The 18,327-nt window shown below is 40.7% G+C and overlaps 1 protein-coding gene and 1 non-coding gene across 4 annotated transcripts in view; both read left to right on the top strand.

The window, feature by feature from the left end:
• Positions 1-6,177: 6,177 nt before the first annotated feature.
• Positions 6,178-18,327, top strand: part of zfr (zinc finger RNA binding protein) — a 67,290-nt gene continuing 55,140 nt past the window's right edge. Inside the window, exons 1-3 of one of the 3 annotated variants that reach the window (XR_012101222.1) lie at positions 6,178-6,491; positions 6,758-6,846; positions 7,075-7,156. Coding sequence is in view for 2 of the 3 variants with exons in the window: in XM_073064197.1 (XP_072920298.1) it covers positions 6,810-6,846; positions 7,075-7,156 (119 nt within the window). In the remaining variant the exon portion in view is untranslated. The remainder of the gene's footprint in view (positions 6,492-6,757; positions 6,847-7,074; positions 7,157-18,327) is intronic. The other 2 variants (XM_073064197.1, XM_073064196.1) reach the window with 2 other exon arrangements.
• On the top strand, positions 15,924-16,069 carry LOC140738161 (small nucleolar RNA SNORA66). Its single transcript, XR_012101325.1, has one exon. It is a non-coding gene; the product is annotated as a small nucleolar RNA SNORA66 (small nucleolar RNA).

Below are 18,327 nucleotides of genomic sequence, written 5' to 3'. Positions count from 1 at the left end.
GACGTTGGCGAGCTCTGACTTAATATCACAGAGCTGCTGCTTTATTTCTTTCTGGACCTCCATTATTTCTTTCAGGATTTCGAAGCTTCACCTGAACGAGGCCCAGCAGCCACCTCGCTAGGACGTGGTCATGTAGGAGAGCCGTTCGCTGCATACCTCTCAGCCGCAGGCTCCGCAGTGTTGCTTTTTTAATTTCCATTCCTTTTCCCCATTCTTGCCCCTCTTTTCAGTTCAAATATTTTTCAAAAAATATTATATTTGATGGGATAACGGGGCTTAATACACGTTTTTCCAGAGGAGCCAGTGACTTAAGCTGCCATTCTCGACGATGACGTCACCAGAACCATTTCTGCAGTTTCTGCTGTTAGCTTGCCATTGTCATAAATGGTTGGTACATTCCAAAAGCCAACTTTGGTCTTGACCTTGGCAGTGTTCAGGCTTTCTTCATTGTGTCAGTTGCTTCCTCTCAGTTTTCACTACTGTCAGTTATGCAGATCCCGGGTGGAGACTCAGGAATACCTTTGGACGCAGATATACGATTCTTCATTGTTAGTTCCATAACAATTTTCGTTTGACCAGTTAAGGTTGTTAGCTGTGAACTGAACCCCTATTTCTGGAGGACCAGTGAACCCCACCCCTTAGTCTGGCCTCTACTCTTTGACCTGTTTGGCATGGGTGACCCTACCAAGAGTGAAAGCACAAGGACCTGACTCCAGCCAATGTAGCTCTCTGGGTCATCGAGACACGCAAGTCTCCAAACCATGACAAGGATGTGGTCCTCTTGGAGGTTAATCTACAAGATTGGTGAGAAACTGAGCCAATCATGATCTCACACCCCTTCTCCAGCCTTCTTGGCCTTGAGGGCATGAGGACACCCTCTTGCAACACCTTCAGAGACAGCAAAAGTGCCAAACTGCTCAATCAAATAGGAAGAAGGTAGTTAAATCATACATACGAGAAATTCTGCAGATGCTGGAAATCTAAAGCAGCACACGCAAAACGCTGGAAGAACACAGCAGGTCTGGTAGCATCTATGGAAATGAGTAAACAGTCAATGTTTTGGGCTGAGACCCTTCTTTAGGACTTAGGTTAGCTAAAGTAAGTGTAGGACCTCTAGAGAATGGGAGTGGTGAATTAAAAATAGAAAATAATGTTAGATTTGTTAAAAAAAATTACTGCAGCCCCATTGTGAAGGACACTGCAGGTGCCCCTTAGATGACAGATTGGCTAATTTCAAATGACAGAAAGGGAATTATTAAAATCTGAATTATTAGAGAATCTTCTGGGGCTTGAGACAGACAAATCACCAGGACCTCACAGCCTGTACTCAAAGATTTTAATGGAAATGTTGGCAGAGACAGTGGACTCATTGTTTGAGAGTTTTCAAATCTCTTTAACTTCCAGAAGGACACCGGAAGTATGGCAAGCAGCCAATGTGACTCACTTGTTCAGAATGGAAGGAAGACAGAAGCTGGGGAACTACAGGCAAGTTAGTTCAATACCTATTCTCGCCAAGATGCTGGAGTCAATCATCAAAGGGGAAATTTGGAGCATCGCGGTAGCGTAGTGGTTAGTGATTCGCTATTGTAGGGTAATGTAATGGGTGGAACCATATGCAGAGTTCACAACTGCCCACAGTGAGTTGGGTTCACTTTAAGAGGCTGGTCTGTCATGATGATGTAATGAAGTGAAGATTTTTACCATGCTTTATGTTCTGTGCTTGGTTGACAATAAGTGAGTTGTTACGGATTGCCTTAAACTTAAAATGCCTCTGCAGTTTTATTTACAAAAACCTACACTGTTGCAGATCGGGGCATCGGATGTCAGAGTACAATGCTGGTGGCCTGTGTAAGGCCCATCTGGACATTAAGAGCATAAAGTAGTGCAGGTCTACTCCATTAGTTAGTTGCTTGCTGGTGGAGAAACTGAAGGAGCTGGACTTGGTGCAAATCATGCTACTGCTTACATCAGAGGAGTCCATGCATGAAGGTGGTGTGCAGACTAATGACAAGTGATCATCTGCTATTCTTGTGATTGCACGGCCCTGTTGGACATTGTTAATGTGGAATACTGCAAGTGTGATTCACTCATTCATTGGCGGCCGATGAGGGAGCTGTGTGGCTTCGGTTATAGCAAGGACTAGGCCTCAAGCCGGGGTGTTGCCTATTTCCAGCTGCCCAGGAGAGAGGCATTGGAGTGCCAGGATGGTGTGGCATGGCATCCAGTGTTCGCTCGGCTGAAGACAAGCTGTATTGTGTTCCATTGCCTACTGCTGCAACATTCATGAACTCTGTGCATTGGACTATTTTCTTTTTAAGTAACTGTACTTTGCTGATATCTTATACATGTTTGCTAGCTTATATGTGCCATATGTGCCTTGTACTGTGTGTGGCTGTGGGCACTGTGTTTTGCTCCTTGGCCCTGGAGAAATGCTGCTTTGTTTGACCGTATTTATGCGTGTTGAACGACAATAAAACTTGAACTTGAGAACTAGCATAGAACACAGAACCCTTGACAGCATCTCTTTATTAGCCATTCCTGTGTTTTCACCCTCTTTCCTTTTGGACAGGGAAGAAGAAAGATGTTTTGTTGAGCACATCTGCTCCATCCAAAAAGCAGAATTTCCCTGTGGCCAAACATTTAAATTTCGATTCCCGTTCTATTCTTACATATCAGTCCATGGCTTCCTCTTGTGCCTCTAACTGTCCTCCTTCCCCTCCCTGCACCTGGCATCTTCCTTTCCAGTCCTGATGAAAAGTCTCAGCCCAAAGAGTTGTCTATTTGTTCATTTCCACGGATGTTGTCTTACCTCCAGCATTCTGTGTATGTTGCTTTGGTTTTCCAGCTTCTGTGGAATTTCTTGTGCAAGTATTGAGTGCCAAGAACAAAACTGCCCATTTCCTTGCCCAGGAATCCTTACCCTAGACCAGAGGCTCTTTATCCCATCTCCAGTATTCCTGGTTCACCTGGACCCTCCCCATTTCCTAAAAAGTTCCAGTGAAGAGGTTTTCTGCTCTTGTGACTCTGAAATGTCTTCTTCCTTCCTGAAATATGACTTCCCCTCTACCATAGAGGAGTAGAGTTCTGAACTGCATTTCCTCTGTTTTGCACACAATTGCTTCACTCGCTCTCCTCTGCCCTCCCTGCCCCCCCCCACTGAACAAAAGTAGAGTTCCTCTGGTAGTCACCTTCAACCCTAAGCCTTCACATTCAAGTTCAAAGTCAATTTATTATTAAAAGTACATATATGTCACCATGAGATTTATTTTCTTGTGGGCATTCACAGTAGGTACAAAGAAGCACGAGACAACTCATAAAAAGCTGCAAGTGATAGAGACAACCAATGTGCAAAAGACTGCTCAAATACAAAAGAAAAGCAATAATTATCAAGAACATGAGCTGCAGAGTCCTTAAAAGTGAGCCCACAGGTTGTGAAGTCAGTTCAATGTTGAAGTGAGAGAAGTTACCCCCTTTGGTTCAAGAACCTGATGGTTGAGGGCTATTAATTGTTCTTGAACCTAGTGTGAGGGACCCACCATATCATAATACCATACATATTTTCCTTCACAATTTTTGCCAACTTTCACTTGTGGGCACCACGGTTGTGTAAGGGTTAGCATAACTCTATTCCAACTTGGGCTATTCACAGTTCAGAGTTTAATCCTGGTGTCCTCTGCATGGAGTTTGTACATCCTCCCCGTGGAATGTGTGTGTTTCCTCTGGGTGCTTCTGTTTCCTCCCATTGTCCAAAGGTGTTATGATCAGTTGGTTAATTGGTCATTGTAAATTGTCCCATGTATTAGGCTAGGGATAAGTTGATGGTTTGCTGGTGGAGCAGCTCAAAAGGCTGGAAAGGCCTATTCTGTGTTGTATCTCTAAACAAAATAATAAAATAAGACATGATACCACCACCAGTCACTTCTTCCCCTCCCCTTTCTTCATTGTAAAGGACCACTCGTTTTGTGATTTCCTGGTGCTGTGACTGTGACCAAAGTCACCAAAGAGACATTAAGCTGTAAATAGAAATCTTTATTCATCATAACATGTATTCTTCTGGATATCCTCATGGTAGAACCTCACAAACTCAAAAGTACATCAGATTTTTATACCATTAAGATCAATAGGTGATTCAACACAGTTTCTATAGATACAATGACATTGTTTACTTTAATACTTTGAGTTGACGGTGCTTCCTTTGATTTACAGTGAGAGACATCTCTGAATTTTCAAATAAACACTTCCCTGAACTTGTTTACAATGATGCAAATTACTTAAAAATAGCCTGGAGTGATGCTGGGAAATGATCAAACCCATTTATCTTAATGTTTGGCTGATGCATATGCAATCTCATCATCTGTGGGCCAGCCTGTGTAATTAACTTCAATTTACTACCTGCAATTTTCAATAAGAACTTAAGACCTTAAGTTCACATAACTTGAGAATTTTCTCTAAAACCTGGTCTGCTCTGTTGCCAGCTGCTATCCGCTGCATCTGTCGTGGTTTCTCGTGCCCCACAAACGACCAGGAGACGCAGAAGATTCTTCAAGAAGTATTAAACTTTAATTTGCAAATCAAAGCTGAGACAGTCACTGAGCTAGTCGCTGATTGCCCACCGATCCTTGTACATAGCGTTTTTTATAGCAATCTCCTGGTTATATGCAACTTAGCATATCCAATCGGTCTACAGTTGCGTATCACAAGTACATCTGTCACTATTGTTTCTACCCATTGACTTAATCATGTTCTAATATACATCTCTTAGTTACTTCTACATTCAATTGGATACATGCATAGCAAATAGCAAACTCAGACTACATAATCCACATCTCTTAGCTACCTCTCATTAACACACCATTGTCTTCTACATTCTTAAGATTTCATTCTCCTACTGAATTGGATACATGCATAGCAAATAGCAAACTCAGACTACATAGTTTTGGTTACACGGCAAACAATGCAACTTCTATACTCCAATACATCCCATGCCACTTTCTCATGCAACCGGAGGGGATGCTATACCTGTCCATTCAGCTCTTCATTTCCAACCATTCCATGCAAAGCAAAAAAGTAAGTGGTAACGTATGTGGAGTTTCAGAAGACCAGTGGGACTAGGTAGTATAATAGTTTGGTATGAACTAGATGGGCTTAATGGCCTGTTGCTGTGACTATGTTTTTCAAACAAGGAACCACCTAGTCATCTTATCAACAAAATAAAGCTCATGCCATGAAACAGAAGCTTGGTATGGATACAGAGTTGATAGAGAATGAACAACTGATTGGTTATTTACTGCAATGAAGGAAAAGAGTAGCTTTGCCCAGGTGTCAGTTTTCAGGTTCATTGTTTTTTTTTTGCATTAATGACCTAGATTCAGGCATCCAAGGCCCAAGTTCTGAATTTATGGATGATACATAAAATAACAATATGCACTTGTGGAGTGTGTAGATGCATTGTAGACAAATTTGGAGAAATAAGAGATTATGCACTTTGATAGGAAGAATGAAGAGAACCAAGAAAGAGTAAAGGATGCTGTTGTAAAAAGGGGTGTAGAATCAGAAGACCTGGGTAATACATACTGAAAGTGATGAGGCAAGGCAAGAAAGCATTAAACTAAAACATACAATCAAAGATGTCACTTCTTTTGGCCATGCATAACCAACATTGTGAAAAAAGTACAAAACGAAGTTTGATTGTACAGAACTAGCTCCTGAAAAGTTACAAACACGAAGAAGTCTGAGATACTGGAAATCCAAAGCAACACACGCAAAATGCTGGAGGAACTCAGCGGGACAGGCAGAATCTATGGAAATGAACAAACCGTCGACGTTTCGGCTGAGACCCTTCTTCATGTTAGCCTGTTTTGTTTTCTTTCCACGGACGCGCATTTTCTGTTTTTATTTTGCCAGCATCTGTCTTCTTCCTCCAATGTTGACATTGCAAAAGTGTGACTATTACAATTGATATTTTCGGCTGTTCCAAGGCGGAACATATTTTAACGAGTGTTTAACTGTGCGGTACAGAATTCTTGGGATAGGCGGTGGGCCCTTCAGAGTAAAGTTTAAAAAAAATCTCCATCACATTGCCGCAATGTAATAGCTTGGTGCACTGTAATGCTGCCAGCAAAACTGGGACAGAGCGTGCTGCCCGGCGTTCTAAACACGACTGCGTAAGAAGAGCTGTATATGTGCGAGCTCCATTTCCTGGATTAAGATTGTAGGCTGCGTATTTGCCAAGGTCAGACCCGATGGAAAAAAAACCGTGAAGCTGATTGGTAATCAGTGGAGATGAATAGACCAGCTGCAACGTGTTTCTTTTCGTATAGTTCGTTGCACAGAAACAAGTGGATCTTTATTATTTTATAAACATAAAATCTCAGTGAGTCGCTTTTCGCGAATCTCGGCTCCGGTGGGGAAAAGGGACTCAGATGTATTGGAACATCGAGTGGTGATCTTGACTGCTGCACCAGCCCTTTTCTCTGTGGACCGGATAAAAGGTATGGATTTCTTCCGTACGTTGTGTTGTTGTGTTCTTAATTCTGGTGTTTTCGCCTCGTTTGGCGATTTAAAATAAAAGGTAAATCCTCCTTTTTCCTGTGCGATCGGCTTTTCCTTCGTGTAAATGTTTAAAATGAAAAAAGGTGGGGGGGGGGGGGTGGTGGTGGTTGTTCCTGGAAAGAGAAGACTACAACTCCCAGAAGTCAGCGGCGGGGCAACGCATGCGCTTTGTGCCTTCCCCTGACAGTGACGTCTTTCTCCACAGGGTACACACTTGAAAGGTAAAAGGTCGTCGTTGGTCGCTCAAAGAAACCCCCATGATTCCTATATGCCCAGTTGTTTCTTTTACGTATGGTAAGTGAAATTGACAACGTTAGAAAATAAAACTTATTTAAAAAACTTTAAAGGGAAAAGGTGCTGCTTTCGGCTTGAGGAGAATGCTAAAGACTTGAGTAAAGAGCGGCTTTTTTTTTGTTCCTGTGTTTGCTGAAGCTGGGCGATGTGATGTGTGGGCTCTGATGATGTTTTACTGGTCTCTCCCTTCTCCCTCTTGTTTGTTTGGGCGCTTCGCGTGGTGCTCAGTGCCTGGCCGGCTAGGCGAAGATGCCAAAATGGCTACCAGTAACTACTTTGGATTTGCCCATGGTGGTGCTGCGCAGTACAGGTACGTTCTCACTGCACACATGCCGCGGCCTCCCTCACACTCCATTCAAATCCACAGCCTCCCTCCCGCCCCCCCCCCCTCACCCCTCCCTCTCCAGTCCTTCGTTTATTTAATTTCATTGTCGCGGAGGGGACAGAACCCCACTTAAAACACTGCGATTCTATAAGGAATTGACCGCATGGTCTCTCTGATTCAAAGACTTGCTTTCTCCCTTTGTTGTGCATAAATTAAAACTCCCTTTTGAGTAGTCACAAAATGGCGACTTGGTGTGCGGTTTCGAATAATGCGGCTGGTTCGAGCTATTTATTCTGATTAAAATTAAACTCGTCCCTCCTGCCTCTTGAGCCGTAACTCTTCTGAGCGTTATCAACCCGTGCACTCCACTTTGATCTTTGTATTTTTAAAGAAAAATACCCTTGATTTGTAACGGTAACCCAGTCCGTTGCATGCGGACATCTATCATCAAACAGGTGCGACTAGCGTCCGAGCTCTTGGTGCATTAGTATGCAGGTGCAAAATAAAAATCAGAGTTTTCATTGTGGTGGGTTTGGTGGAGCGGGGGGAGGGGGTTGGGTTTCGAGTGAGGATAGAAAATCCCTCCTGCCTCTTGAGCCGTAACTCTTCTGAGCGTTATCAACCCGTGCACTCCACTTTGATCTTTGTATTTTTAAAGAAAAATACCCTTGATTTGTAACGGTAACCCAGTCCGTTGCATGCGGACATCTATCATCAAACAGGTGCGACTAGCGTCCGAGCTCTTGGTGCATTAATATGCAGGTGCAAAATAAAATTCAGAGTTTTCATTGTGGTGGGTTTGGTGGAGCGGGGGGAGGGGGTTGGGTTTCGAGTGAGGATAGAAACGAAGAATTTAGCCCACGTTCAGCATTCCATATGTGCAATTGGCTATTTCGGTTATATATTCAATGGCCCAGTCTAACCATTAATGTCACATTTGGATCTACTCGCAGTTTCACCAGAATTTTGACTGCACGTGCTGTCGGCAGGCTTTTTAAGTATTAATGTGGCGTGCTGCGATCGGATACACGTCACGTATGGGAGTACATTATTTATACCAAGTTTCCAGTACTTTAAATTGCACTTCACGCAGCTTCCCAGAAAGGAGTTAACACACAGTGACAGCAGAAGGAAAATTTGAAGTCAAGTCTGGTGTCTCGGTTCAGAACCATGTCATTCACTATCAAATTCAGTGAAGTTTTTGCGTACTATCACTGATCTGTAGGATTTCTGAACTGGGTGTTGCAGTGCTGTGATTGGGGTTGGTCATTAAAATGAGATGGGATGAAATAGCAGCTGGGGGTCTATAATTGGAATTTGACCCTTATTCCCTACTGTTGAAAATATCATCGATTTGTTACTTCAATTCTTGAATGTTTTTAGAAATGGTTGATCACTAAAGGCACATTTATTCCATGATAACTATATTTTAGCACAATAAAATAGCACTTAAGTAAGCAATCTTGTAAAACTGGAAGCAACACACAAAATGCTGGAGGAGCTCAGCAGACCAGGCGGCATCTCTGGAAAAGAGTAAACAGTCAACATCAGGACTGATGGTCTCAGCCCTAAGCGCCAGCTGTGTACTCTTTTCCATAGATGCTGCCTGGCCTGCAGAGTTCCTCCAGCATTTTGTGTGTGTCGCTTTGGATTTCCAGCATCTGTAGATTTTCTTGTTTGTAAAACTTAAAAGTTAAATTGTTACGTGTTAAAATACTTATTCTTGCTGCAGCAGTATTAATTGGCAAGTTTGATCACAACTGGTAAAGTATTGATTCCAAAGACCTCTATTGTTTTTCTTATCCCTAGTGTGTATTTTTAATACAAGTCTAACAGTTCTGTGGAGTAGGAGGGATTTTTGGTCTGGAATTTAGAGTCAAGCTTGCTTCTGGTGCAGTGGAATCAAATGTGGGCAAGAATGCAGGCCCACTGAAATCAAGAGATGGTAGTGCAGAATGTAGGTGTGATTAGTCAATGCATACTATCTGTGTGAACAAAAATAACTTGGATTGACAGGAACAGTCTTGGAGATAAATGAGGTGATGTTACCAGGGAGCATCAGTCTGGTACTTTTATTTATGTGGTTGCTCTGGTTTGATGGGCAGTTGTATGTCTGTAAATATGTGGATTGACTTGGTAAATTTGAATTTTTTTCAGGCAGCCTGACTTTCCAGTAGAATGAGTATATAGTATGGTAAAATATACTTTCTTTGAGACTGCTTACAATGCCTGGTTATGTTTTTGTCACACAAACCAACAGTCCATAGAGTTGTTTTGTATTTTAACCACAGAAACAGGGTAATTTTATTTCAAAAATTTGTGTACTATCTTCTACCAATGGAGAGAATTGTTTAAAAAATGTTTTTGGGCATAACTTATTAAAAGGATTGGTTATATGCACACTTTCCCATTGGGATACAAAGTACTTTCAGGAGAGCTTTGTTTGAGTGCTGGTAGCTGTACCTGTACTTGAGGTAAGAATAGATGGCAGGTTTGGCAGTGTTTATGGAAAAGCATAAACAGTCGCTGTTTTGGGCTGAGACCCTTCATCAGGACTGGGATTTTCATGCCTCTTCTGTGAAAATTATAGACAATAGGTGCAGAAGTAGACCATTCGGCCCTTCGAGCCTGCACCGCCATTCTGAGATCATGGCTGATCATCTACTATTAATACCCGGTTCCTGCCTTGTCCCCATATCCCTTGATTCCCCTATCCATAAGATACCTATCTAGCTCCTTCTTGAAAGCATCCAGAGAATTGGCCTCCACTGCCTTCCGAGTGGCAGATCATTTACTTCAGCATTTTTCTGCACTCATCCCAAGTCACTTTATTCTATTAAAACACGAAAATCTGTTGCTGTTTCTTGAATTAACATAGAAACAAAGCTTTCAGAGTCCTCAGACAAATAATTCTGGAGATTCACTACTCTTTGTATGAAGAAACACTTTTTCTAACCCTTATTTTGGTTTTAGACACTCAAGATCATGGTAACATTAATTTCAGAATCTGCAGTCTTTGCTATTCTATGTGGTGCATCTATAGAACTTTGTCAGTTTTAGATAACATGCCAAATCTTCGATAAACTCCAAAGTAGAGAAGCTGCTGCTTTCTTTGTAATGACACTGACATGCTGGTCCCAGGACAGATACACTGAAATGATAACACCAAGAAATTTAAAGTTGCTGACCTTATCTCTGATTTCCCTGATGACGTCCGTTTTCCTCATCCTGAGTCAATAATCAGTTCTGGTTTTGCTGATATTGAGTGAGGGGTGGTTGTTGTGGCAGTATTAAGCCGGATTTTCAATCTGCCTCCCATGTGCCAATTTGTCACCACCTTTGATTTGAACAATAACAGTGATGTAATTGGCAAACTTAAATATGGCATTGCAGTTGTACCTAGCCTCACAGTCACAAGTATAAGATGATAGTGCAGGGGACTAAGCACATGGCCTTATAGTGCACCTGTACAGATGGTGATTGTGGAAGAGAAGTTGCCAATCCTGACTGACTGGGGAAGTGAGGAAATCGAGGTTCCAGTATCTAGGCCTAGGTTTTGGAGCTTATTGACTAGTTTTGAGGGGATAATGGTGCTGAATGTAGAGTTGTAGTCAATGAAGAGCATTCTGATGTATACATCTTTCACTGTCCAGATGTTCTAGGGCTATGTGAAGAGCCAATTTGATGGCAGTTGCTGTTGCCCTGTGGTGACAGTAGGCAAACTGGAGCATGTCCATGTCATTAATTAGGTAGGAGCTGATGTATTTCATAACCAGCCTCTCAAAGCACTTTATTACAGTGGAGGTAAGTGCTACTGGACGATAGTCCTTGAAGCAGGTTACCACGTTGTTGTGCACTGATGATTGAAGCCTGCTTGAAACAGGTGGCTATCTCAGACTGATGAAGCTAGAGGTTAAAGATGTCAGTAAATACTCCAGCCAGTTGTTTAGCACTGATTCTCAATACCGTCTGGGTCAGATGTGTTTGGTGGATTCTGCTTCCTTCCTGAAGGGTACTGTTTAACGTCAGCCTCAGAGTCTGAAATCATGTGGGTATTGAGGGCAGTGGGAGTTCGTGAAGATGCCTCAAAGTGAGCAGAAAAAGCATTGAGCTCATCTGGGAGTGCAATCTTATTGCATCATCTGCTTGTGTATTATGAAATGAGAGCTGGGGAAAAATATTTCTTTTTGCATTAATTCCTTGACAGTGATTTTTATCTAATCTCATTTCTGGGTAGTGATTGACAGAAGGGAGACGTGATTGAGGAAGATTATGATAGGTATAGAGTAGATAGCCAAAATCTTTTACCCGAGTCAAAATGTCTAATATTAGAGGGCATGCATTTAAGGTGAGAGGGGATAAATTCAAAGGAGATGTGCAGGGCAATTATTTTTTCACAAGAGCAGCCTGAAGTGTGCTGCCAGGATGGTGGTGGAAGAAAATATGATAAGTGCATTTAAAAGCTCTTGGGTGGTTATGTGAATGTGCAGAGAATGGAGGACTATGGTCATTGTGTAGATAGAGGGGATTAGTTTTGTTACACTGTCAGTTACTACTTTAATTAGTTTGGCACAGCATTGTGGGTTGGAGGGTCAGTTCTTGTGTTGTTCAGTTACCTGAATGGTCACAACCTGGTAGTCCCTTGTAAATTCACGAAAAAGAGTGATTAATTTAAGGGAACTGAAGGATATAGAGTCAGCGCAGTGACGTGGTACTGAGGTGACAGGTCAACCATGATCTTACTGAATGGTGGAGCAGGCAGAAGGAACCAAATTACCTACTATTTGTGGAATCCCTACGTAGCTTTATTTGGGGAAAAAAATCATTGAATACCTTTTAGTATCTGTTACACTTTGTAAAAGTTTGTGCACTTCCCAGCTATAATTTTACTCATTTCAAGAATGTCATTGCACACTACACTGTGAATCTTAAAATAGCGAACTATTCCAGTGCTTTCATGACTGGCATCTCTGCATTCTCTAATCTAGATAGAGCTCATCCAAACTTGTACTGCCTATGTTCTAACCTATATCATATTCTGTAGCTTGCTGAGTTATATTAGCTTCAGTGTCAATCTCTCCAAAATCTGAACCCCACCCGTTTTTCTTTAGTTTGATATCGTCAATCTCCTTGATTTTTTAAAAATTGCTCAATAGTGGCTAAATCCTGTGGATTTTCTGTCCTGTACTGTATTTAGCTGCATGTGCTTGAAATCGGAATCGGGTTTAATATCACCGGCATATGTCGTGAAATGTGTTAACTTTACTGCAACAGTAAAATGAAATAATAATAAGCACTTTATTGATCCCAAGTGGGAATTTTCATTACAGTAGCAACATTTAAAAATACGCTTAGCAATGTGCAGACTTAACTAATAATAAAGTACAGAATAATCATATACACAATCATGTATCACTATGCAAAAATAATGTACGAAATAAAACAGACTATTGAACTATGATGTGTGTTCTCCTGTTGCACAGAGATGAACTGTTATATATGCTTATAGCATTTGGTAGGAATGATTTTCTGTAAGATCTATGTGACAGTGGAACTGAATGGGTCTGTTTGAAAGGGTGCTTCGCTGCTTATTCAGTAGGTCATGGAGAGGATGTGCCATAATGGATAACAGTTTGTTTAGCGACCTCCTCTCCACCACTAATTCAAAAGTTGTAACCAAGGACAGATCCAGATTTTTTGATGAGTTTATTTGTCTTTTTGCATCACCAGCACAGCACCAATGCTGCTCCCCCAATATAAAGCAGCAAACAAGACTGCACTTGCTACAACAGACTGGTAAAAGATCTCCAACATCCTGCTGCACACATTGAAGGATCTCAGCTTCCTTAGAAAATAGTCTGCTCATCCCCTTCTTGTAAACAGCCATGGTGTTGGTTTTCCAGTCAAGTCTGTTGTCGAGGTGAACACTCAAAGTGTTTGTATGCCACCACTGCAACCTCTTCTCCCAGAATGTATACAGGATTCGTCACAGTCCCTTTCCTCCTAAAATCAATCACCATCTTCCTGGTTTAGGCCACATTCAGGAGTAGGTGATTCCTCCCGCACCACTCCACAAACGTGTCCACTGGTCCTCTGTACTCCGACTCCTGCCCATCTCTAATACACCCAACCACCACAGAGTCATCAAAGAACTTCTGCAAGTAGCCAGACTCAGAGTTGTACTAAGTCTGAGGGGTACAGTGTGAACAGAAATGCAGACAGGACCCCAATGTCACTCACCACCAACTCAGACAATTACCCAGCTGTACAATCTGGGATCTATCTGTCAGGTAGTCAGTAATCCAGGAGATAATGGATTTGTCTACTCCCGTCCTTTGCAACTTCTTGCAAAAAAACAGTTTGTATTTTTCCTCTTTATATCTGATAAAAGGTTGTCAAAATATGGCTGATCTGTGTTATAGTTTAATTATTATATGTTGGAACAGTCAGTGAAGTGTTCAGCAAATATTAGCAGAACAGTGGGCCATGGGTCTTCTCAAGTAGGAAAATTAATCTGGATGTGTTATGTGTTGAAAAATATTTCATCATTGCCAAGGCTCATCCATGAAACTTGACTGATTGACCAAAGAACCTCTGGAATTGTATTCCAGTAAAGTTGGTACCCAGGAGCTGAGGTGAAAATTTGAATTTTGAATGGGAGTCTTCATGAGGAACATGGGTTGCTCACTGAACAGAATGTAGGTGGTGGCTACCAGTAATTGGAAGTGGATTTAGAAATTATCAGGATTGGTGACCTTTTTTTTCCCCAAATGTACTGTCCAGTTTTCATACATAACATGTATGTGGTAGAAATTAATAGAGGTCGTGATACTAGACAAGTAAACCAGGAGCATGGATTAATAGTCAAGAGAGAAGAGTTTACGATTTGGCCCCAGTACATTATCTTTAACTCATTTCTTAGAAATGACCTTGTAAAACTTACTGGAATTAAGGATGGTCAATCTTCGACAGCACTGGAGTTCTGTGAATGATTTGGGCAATACAGAATCTTGAAGGAAAAATAAGTGATCACGTGTGCTTTTATTAAAACATTAATAATCTTTCGAATGCTTATGTTTGAATATTCAAATGACATAGTTGACATTTGCATTTCGAGTGGGGAAATTTAATTTAAAAACACTTATGTTGGTCCAAATAATCCATGCCCAATGTGTAATCTTATCAATATGTCCTTCCATTCTGTTCTTTGTGTTATGAGTATTATCCTTAAATACAGCTTTGTTTTGCACCTCAGTTATGATTTATGATCAGACATCTATTTTTTTTTCTAATTTTAACAAAAGCATTTTCTGTGTTGCTTATTGGGATTACTAATATCCATCTTAAACCTCCTTTCAATTCACCTGTGAGCAGGAGTGTCTTTAAAACAAAATTTAATATTGTGGCACAGTGAGGTATTAGTGGAAAAGCTTTGTCTGACCTAAGTGTTAACTGTTTAAAAGTGAAGTTTAGTGAGAATCCAGAGCCAAAATCTTAGTGGTAAAGCAGTCTGAAAATTTTCAGAACAGAATTTCATTCAATAAAAAGCATTCTGCTTTTAACAAAGTATAGCTTCATGTATATAACTTCAAGATTAACCCAAATGAAAAATGTAGCTGGACTTCATGTTAGATTTATTTGAAAATTTATGCCTGTAATGCTTTTTTGCACCTGTGTGGAACAAGGTTACTCACTTTGTAATCTTAAAAGTTCCCCTCCATGCCTTCACTCTCATGCCCTGCTCCATTTAAAAGGCATTGCATATTTGTACATTTTGCAAGATCTTGTTTTAGAATTATGCACAAAATTAACTAAATTCATGTTTCAAAAAATCAAGTGCATATTAGTTTACTGTTAAATATTTATCTCCTTGTATTTTGATGCATAATTTTGTAACTTTTTACAGATGTTATGAATGCTAATTTCAAGGTCTTGAAAGAATGCTTTTGAGCAGCTCTTAATGCAAAATCATGTGAAAGGCATGGGTACTCAGCTTTATACATGCTTTATGAAAGGGAAATTCTGTTAAGCAAAGTTGTTATTAGTTATTTTAAGGATGTAACCAGTAAGGATGTAACCAGCAAGATAGATGAGGATCCAGATTGTATAATAGATTCAAATTTTGAAGCACTTCCAAAAGTTGCTACATAAAATGACACTATGAGCTTAGTTTATGGGACAGAAGTTAATATTATTGTAGCTGGAGGACTAATTGTCAAAAAGCAAAAATTATGGATAAATGTTAAACAAGAAATTCTGCAGATACTGGGAAATCAGGGCAGCACATACAAAATGCTGGAGGAATTTAGAGGGACAGGAGGCATCTATGAACAATTGATGTTTTAGGTCTTGACCTAACCTGCTGAGTTCCAGCATTTTGTATGTGTTATGGATAAATGGACCATTTTTGAGTTGGCAAGCAGTAATGATGCTTCATGAATCAGTTTTGAACTTCAGTTATTTAGATTCTACACCAGCCTTTTAAGGGATAGATGAACACTGAAAGTCTGGATATCTAAAGTATAATTACTTTGAAAAGAACAGATAAATGGTGGAATATGTTGGATAGGAATCTTGGCAGTGATGACGTCAACCTTCACAGTACATGTAATTGGGTAAATAAAGGGTTACTTTAAGCTCTTCCTATTAACTTGTTCTTGAAATTAAATTATTTATTCATGGCAAGTTCATAAGAAAAAAAGTACTGTATTCTTCAGATTTTGTATCCTGTAAGTACAAAGCGGGTTCTCATTGGCAAACTAGATCACTTGCTCAGCATAATGTTGCTGGAGTGAGGGGAACATGTTTGCAACATTAACTTGTAACTGTGGTTACAGGCAGAATTCCAGCTAGCCGATTCGATTTATTTTGGCTAGCAGCTCTGTATCACATACAAGAGAAAATGATGGGAGTAACAAATTCTTCCTGTTCATTGTTTAATAATTGTAAAGGTTCTTCCAAAATTTAACAACTAGTTCTTTTAGGACTAATGCTTAAAAGTCAGCTAAGAGAAAAGTGCTTCTTTATTGGCATTTGAAGCATTTTTGACAAAAAAGCTATTTACATTTGAGTTCTTCATTCCTAGATTTTTTGTTTTAATTTTCTGTTTGCAAAAGCATAATTAAGTACTATCATGTGTCAAACTTGCTTGAATACTAAATACAGGAAATTCCTTTATGGACTACAGCAAAAATGTCCGACGCTTTATCCTCTCGATTTCTTTATTTTCACTTGTATCCAGTTTTCTTATTAGTGTGGGTATTTCTGAATTTTTCTTAAGAAGTTTGTTTTCAGATGAGTGCAATATCATCTGAATATGCCTTTTTTTCTGACCGTGCAAACTTGACTCTTTTCAGTGGTATCTCAAGTGTTTGCAAATCCTGAGGACTGAAATGGTAAATTTCTCCTGCTTTCTTGCCCCTGTGCCTGAAGCAGAGAGTCCACTTTTATTCATACACTATGTCATAGGTCACTATAGTAAAACATGCTAACTGAAAATGAAAAAGCGGGCTATTGCTGGAGAGGTTTTATGCTTATTGTGCGTAGGATTTAATAGGGGAGATAGTGAGGAGAAGAGAAATTGTAAGTGGGAGCAGGTGCCTTTAAAATGAAAGTTGGGTGTTTTAGGGATGTTGTAGGAAAGTGCTTCACACGGGGCATTGAAATTCTGGAGCACTCTAATCTTACGTAGTTCATTAGTGACTAAGGGAGACTTCCAATCATGTGCTAATTTGGCTTCCAACAGGCATGCATGCATGTAATTCGTGATGTAATGGAGAGGTTGGGGTTCTCATTTTAAGTAGAAAAAGCTAAGAAAATTTAATACTTAGACAATTGTGAATAGTTCAGCCAGGGTGAATAAAGAGAATGATCCCCTCCTATTTTGGCCAATTATTACAGGAGCACCATCAGGAGTGTCCTGACCAGCTATATCACCGTCTGGTACAGGAATTGCAAGGCATTTGACCGCAAGTCCTGACAAAGGATTGTGAGGACTGCTGAGAGGATCATCGGGGTCTCTCTTCCACCCATTAGAAATATGAGAGATTTTTATCAGGAGTGCTGTGTGCGTAAAGCTGTCAGTATTGTCTATGATCTTTCCCATCCATCCAACAATTTCTTTGACCCCTACCGTCAGGCAGAAGGTGCAGCAGAATTAGGGAAATGACTGTTAGGATGGGAAATGGCTTCTTCCCCCAGGCTGTAAGACTACTAAACTCCATGCCACAATCCAGGTCTCATCATGTCTGAAGCACTGGTAGTCCTGTTTACTTTTTAACTTGAAAATGTACCTCATTATTTGTTAATTTGTGGTAATATTCCTTTCTGTTCAATGTGTGAGTTAAAGATGCTGTGTTGTGCTTCTCAATCCGGAGGAATATTGTTTTGTTTGACAGTATACTTGTGTATGGTTGAATGACAATGAAGTGAACCGGTCATCCTGAAATGGATCCCTTATGGAGGGATTACCTACTGAGTCAGTGTGGGTGGAAGTCAGAAACAGGAAGGGGGCAATAACTACTGGGTCTTTTTTTATATAGACCCTCCTCTTCTCCCCTCCCCCCATAGTAACAGAGACATTAAGGAGCAGATAGGGAGGCAGATTCTGGAACAGTCCCAATAATATTACGGTTGTTGTTTTCAGAGATTTTAACTTTCCTAATATTGACTGGCATCTCATTAGTTGGAGTTTGTTAGGTGTGTTCAGGAAGGTTTCCTGACACAATATGTAGAGCCAGCTGGAGGAGAGGTTGTAATTGATCTGGTATTGGGAAATGAGGTTAATTCCCAGGATGGTGGGACTGTCATATGTTGAAAGATTGGAGCCACTGGGCTTGTATACACTGGAATTTAGAAGGATGAGAGGGGATCTGATTGAAACATATAAGATTAGTAAGGGATTGGACACGCTAGAGGCAGAAAGCATGTTCCTGATGTTGGGGGAGTCCAGAACCAGAGGCCACAGTTTAAGAATAAGGGGTAGGCCGTTTAGAACGGAGTTCAGGAAAAACTTTTTCACCCAGAGAGTTGTGGATCTATGGAATGCTCTGCCTCAGAAGACAATGGAGGCCAATTCTCTGGATGCTTTCAAGAAAGAGTTAGAGCTCTTAAAGATAGAGTCAAGGGATATGGAGAGAAGGCAGGAACAAGGTACT

The sequence above is a fragment of the Hemitrygon akajei genome, chromosome 13, assembly GCF_048418815.1.
Source record: "Hemitrygon akajei chromosome 13, sHemAka1.3, whole genome shotgun sequence".
NCBI lineage: Eukaryota > Metazoa > Chordata > Chondrichthyes > Myliobatiformes > Dasyatidae > Hemitrygon > Hemitrygon akajei.
This window is presented reverse-complemented; position numbering and strand designations above follow the sequence as displayed.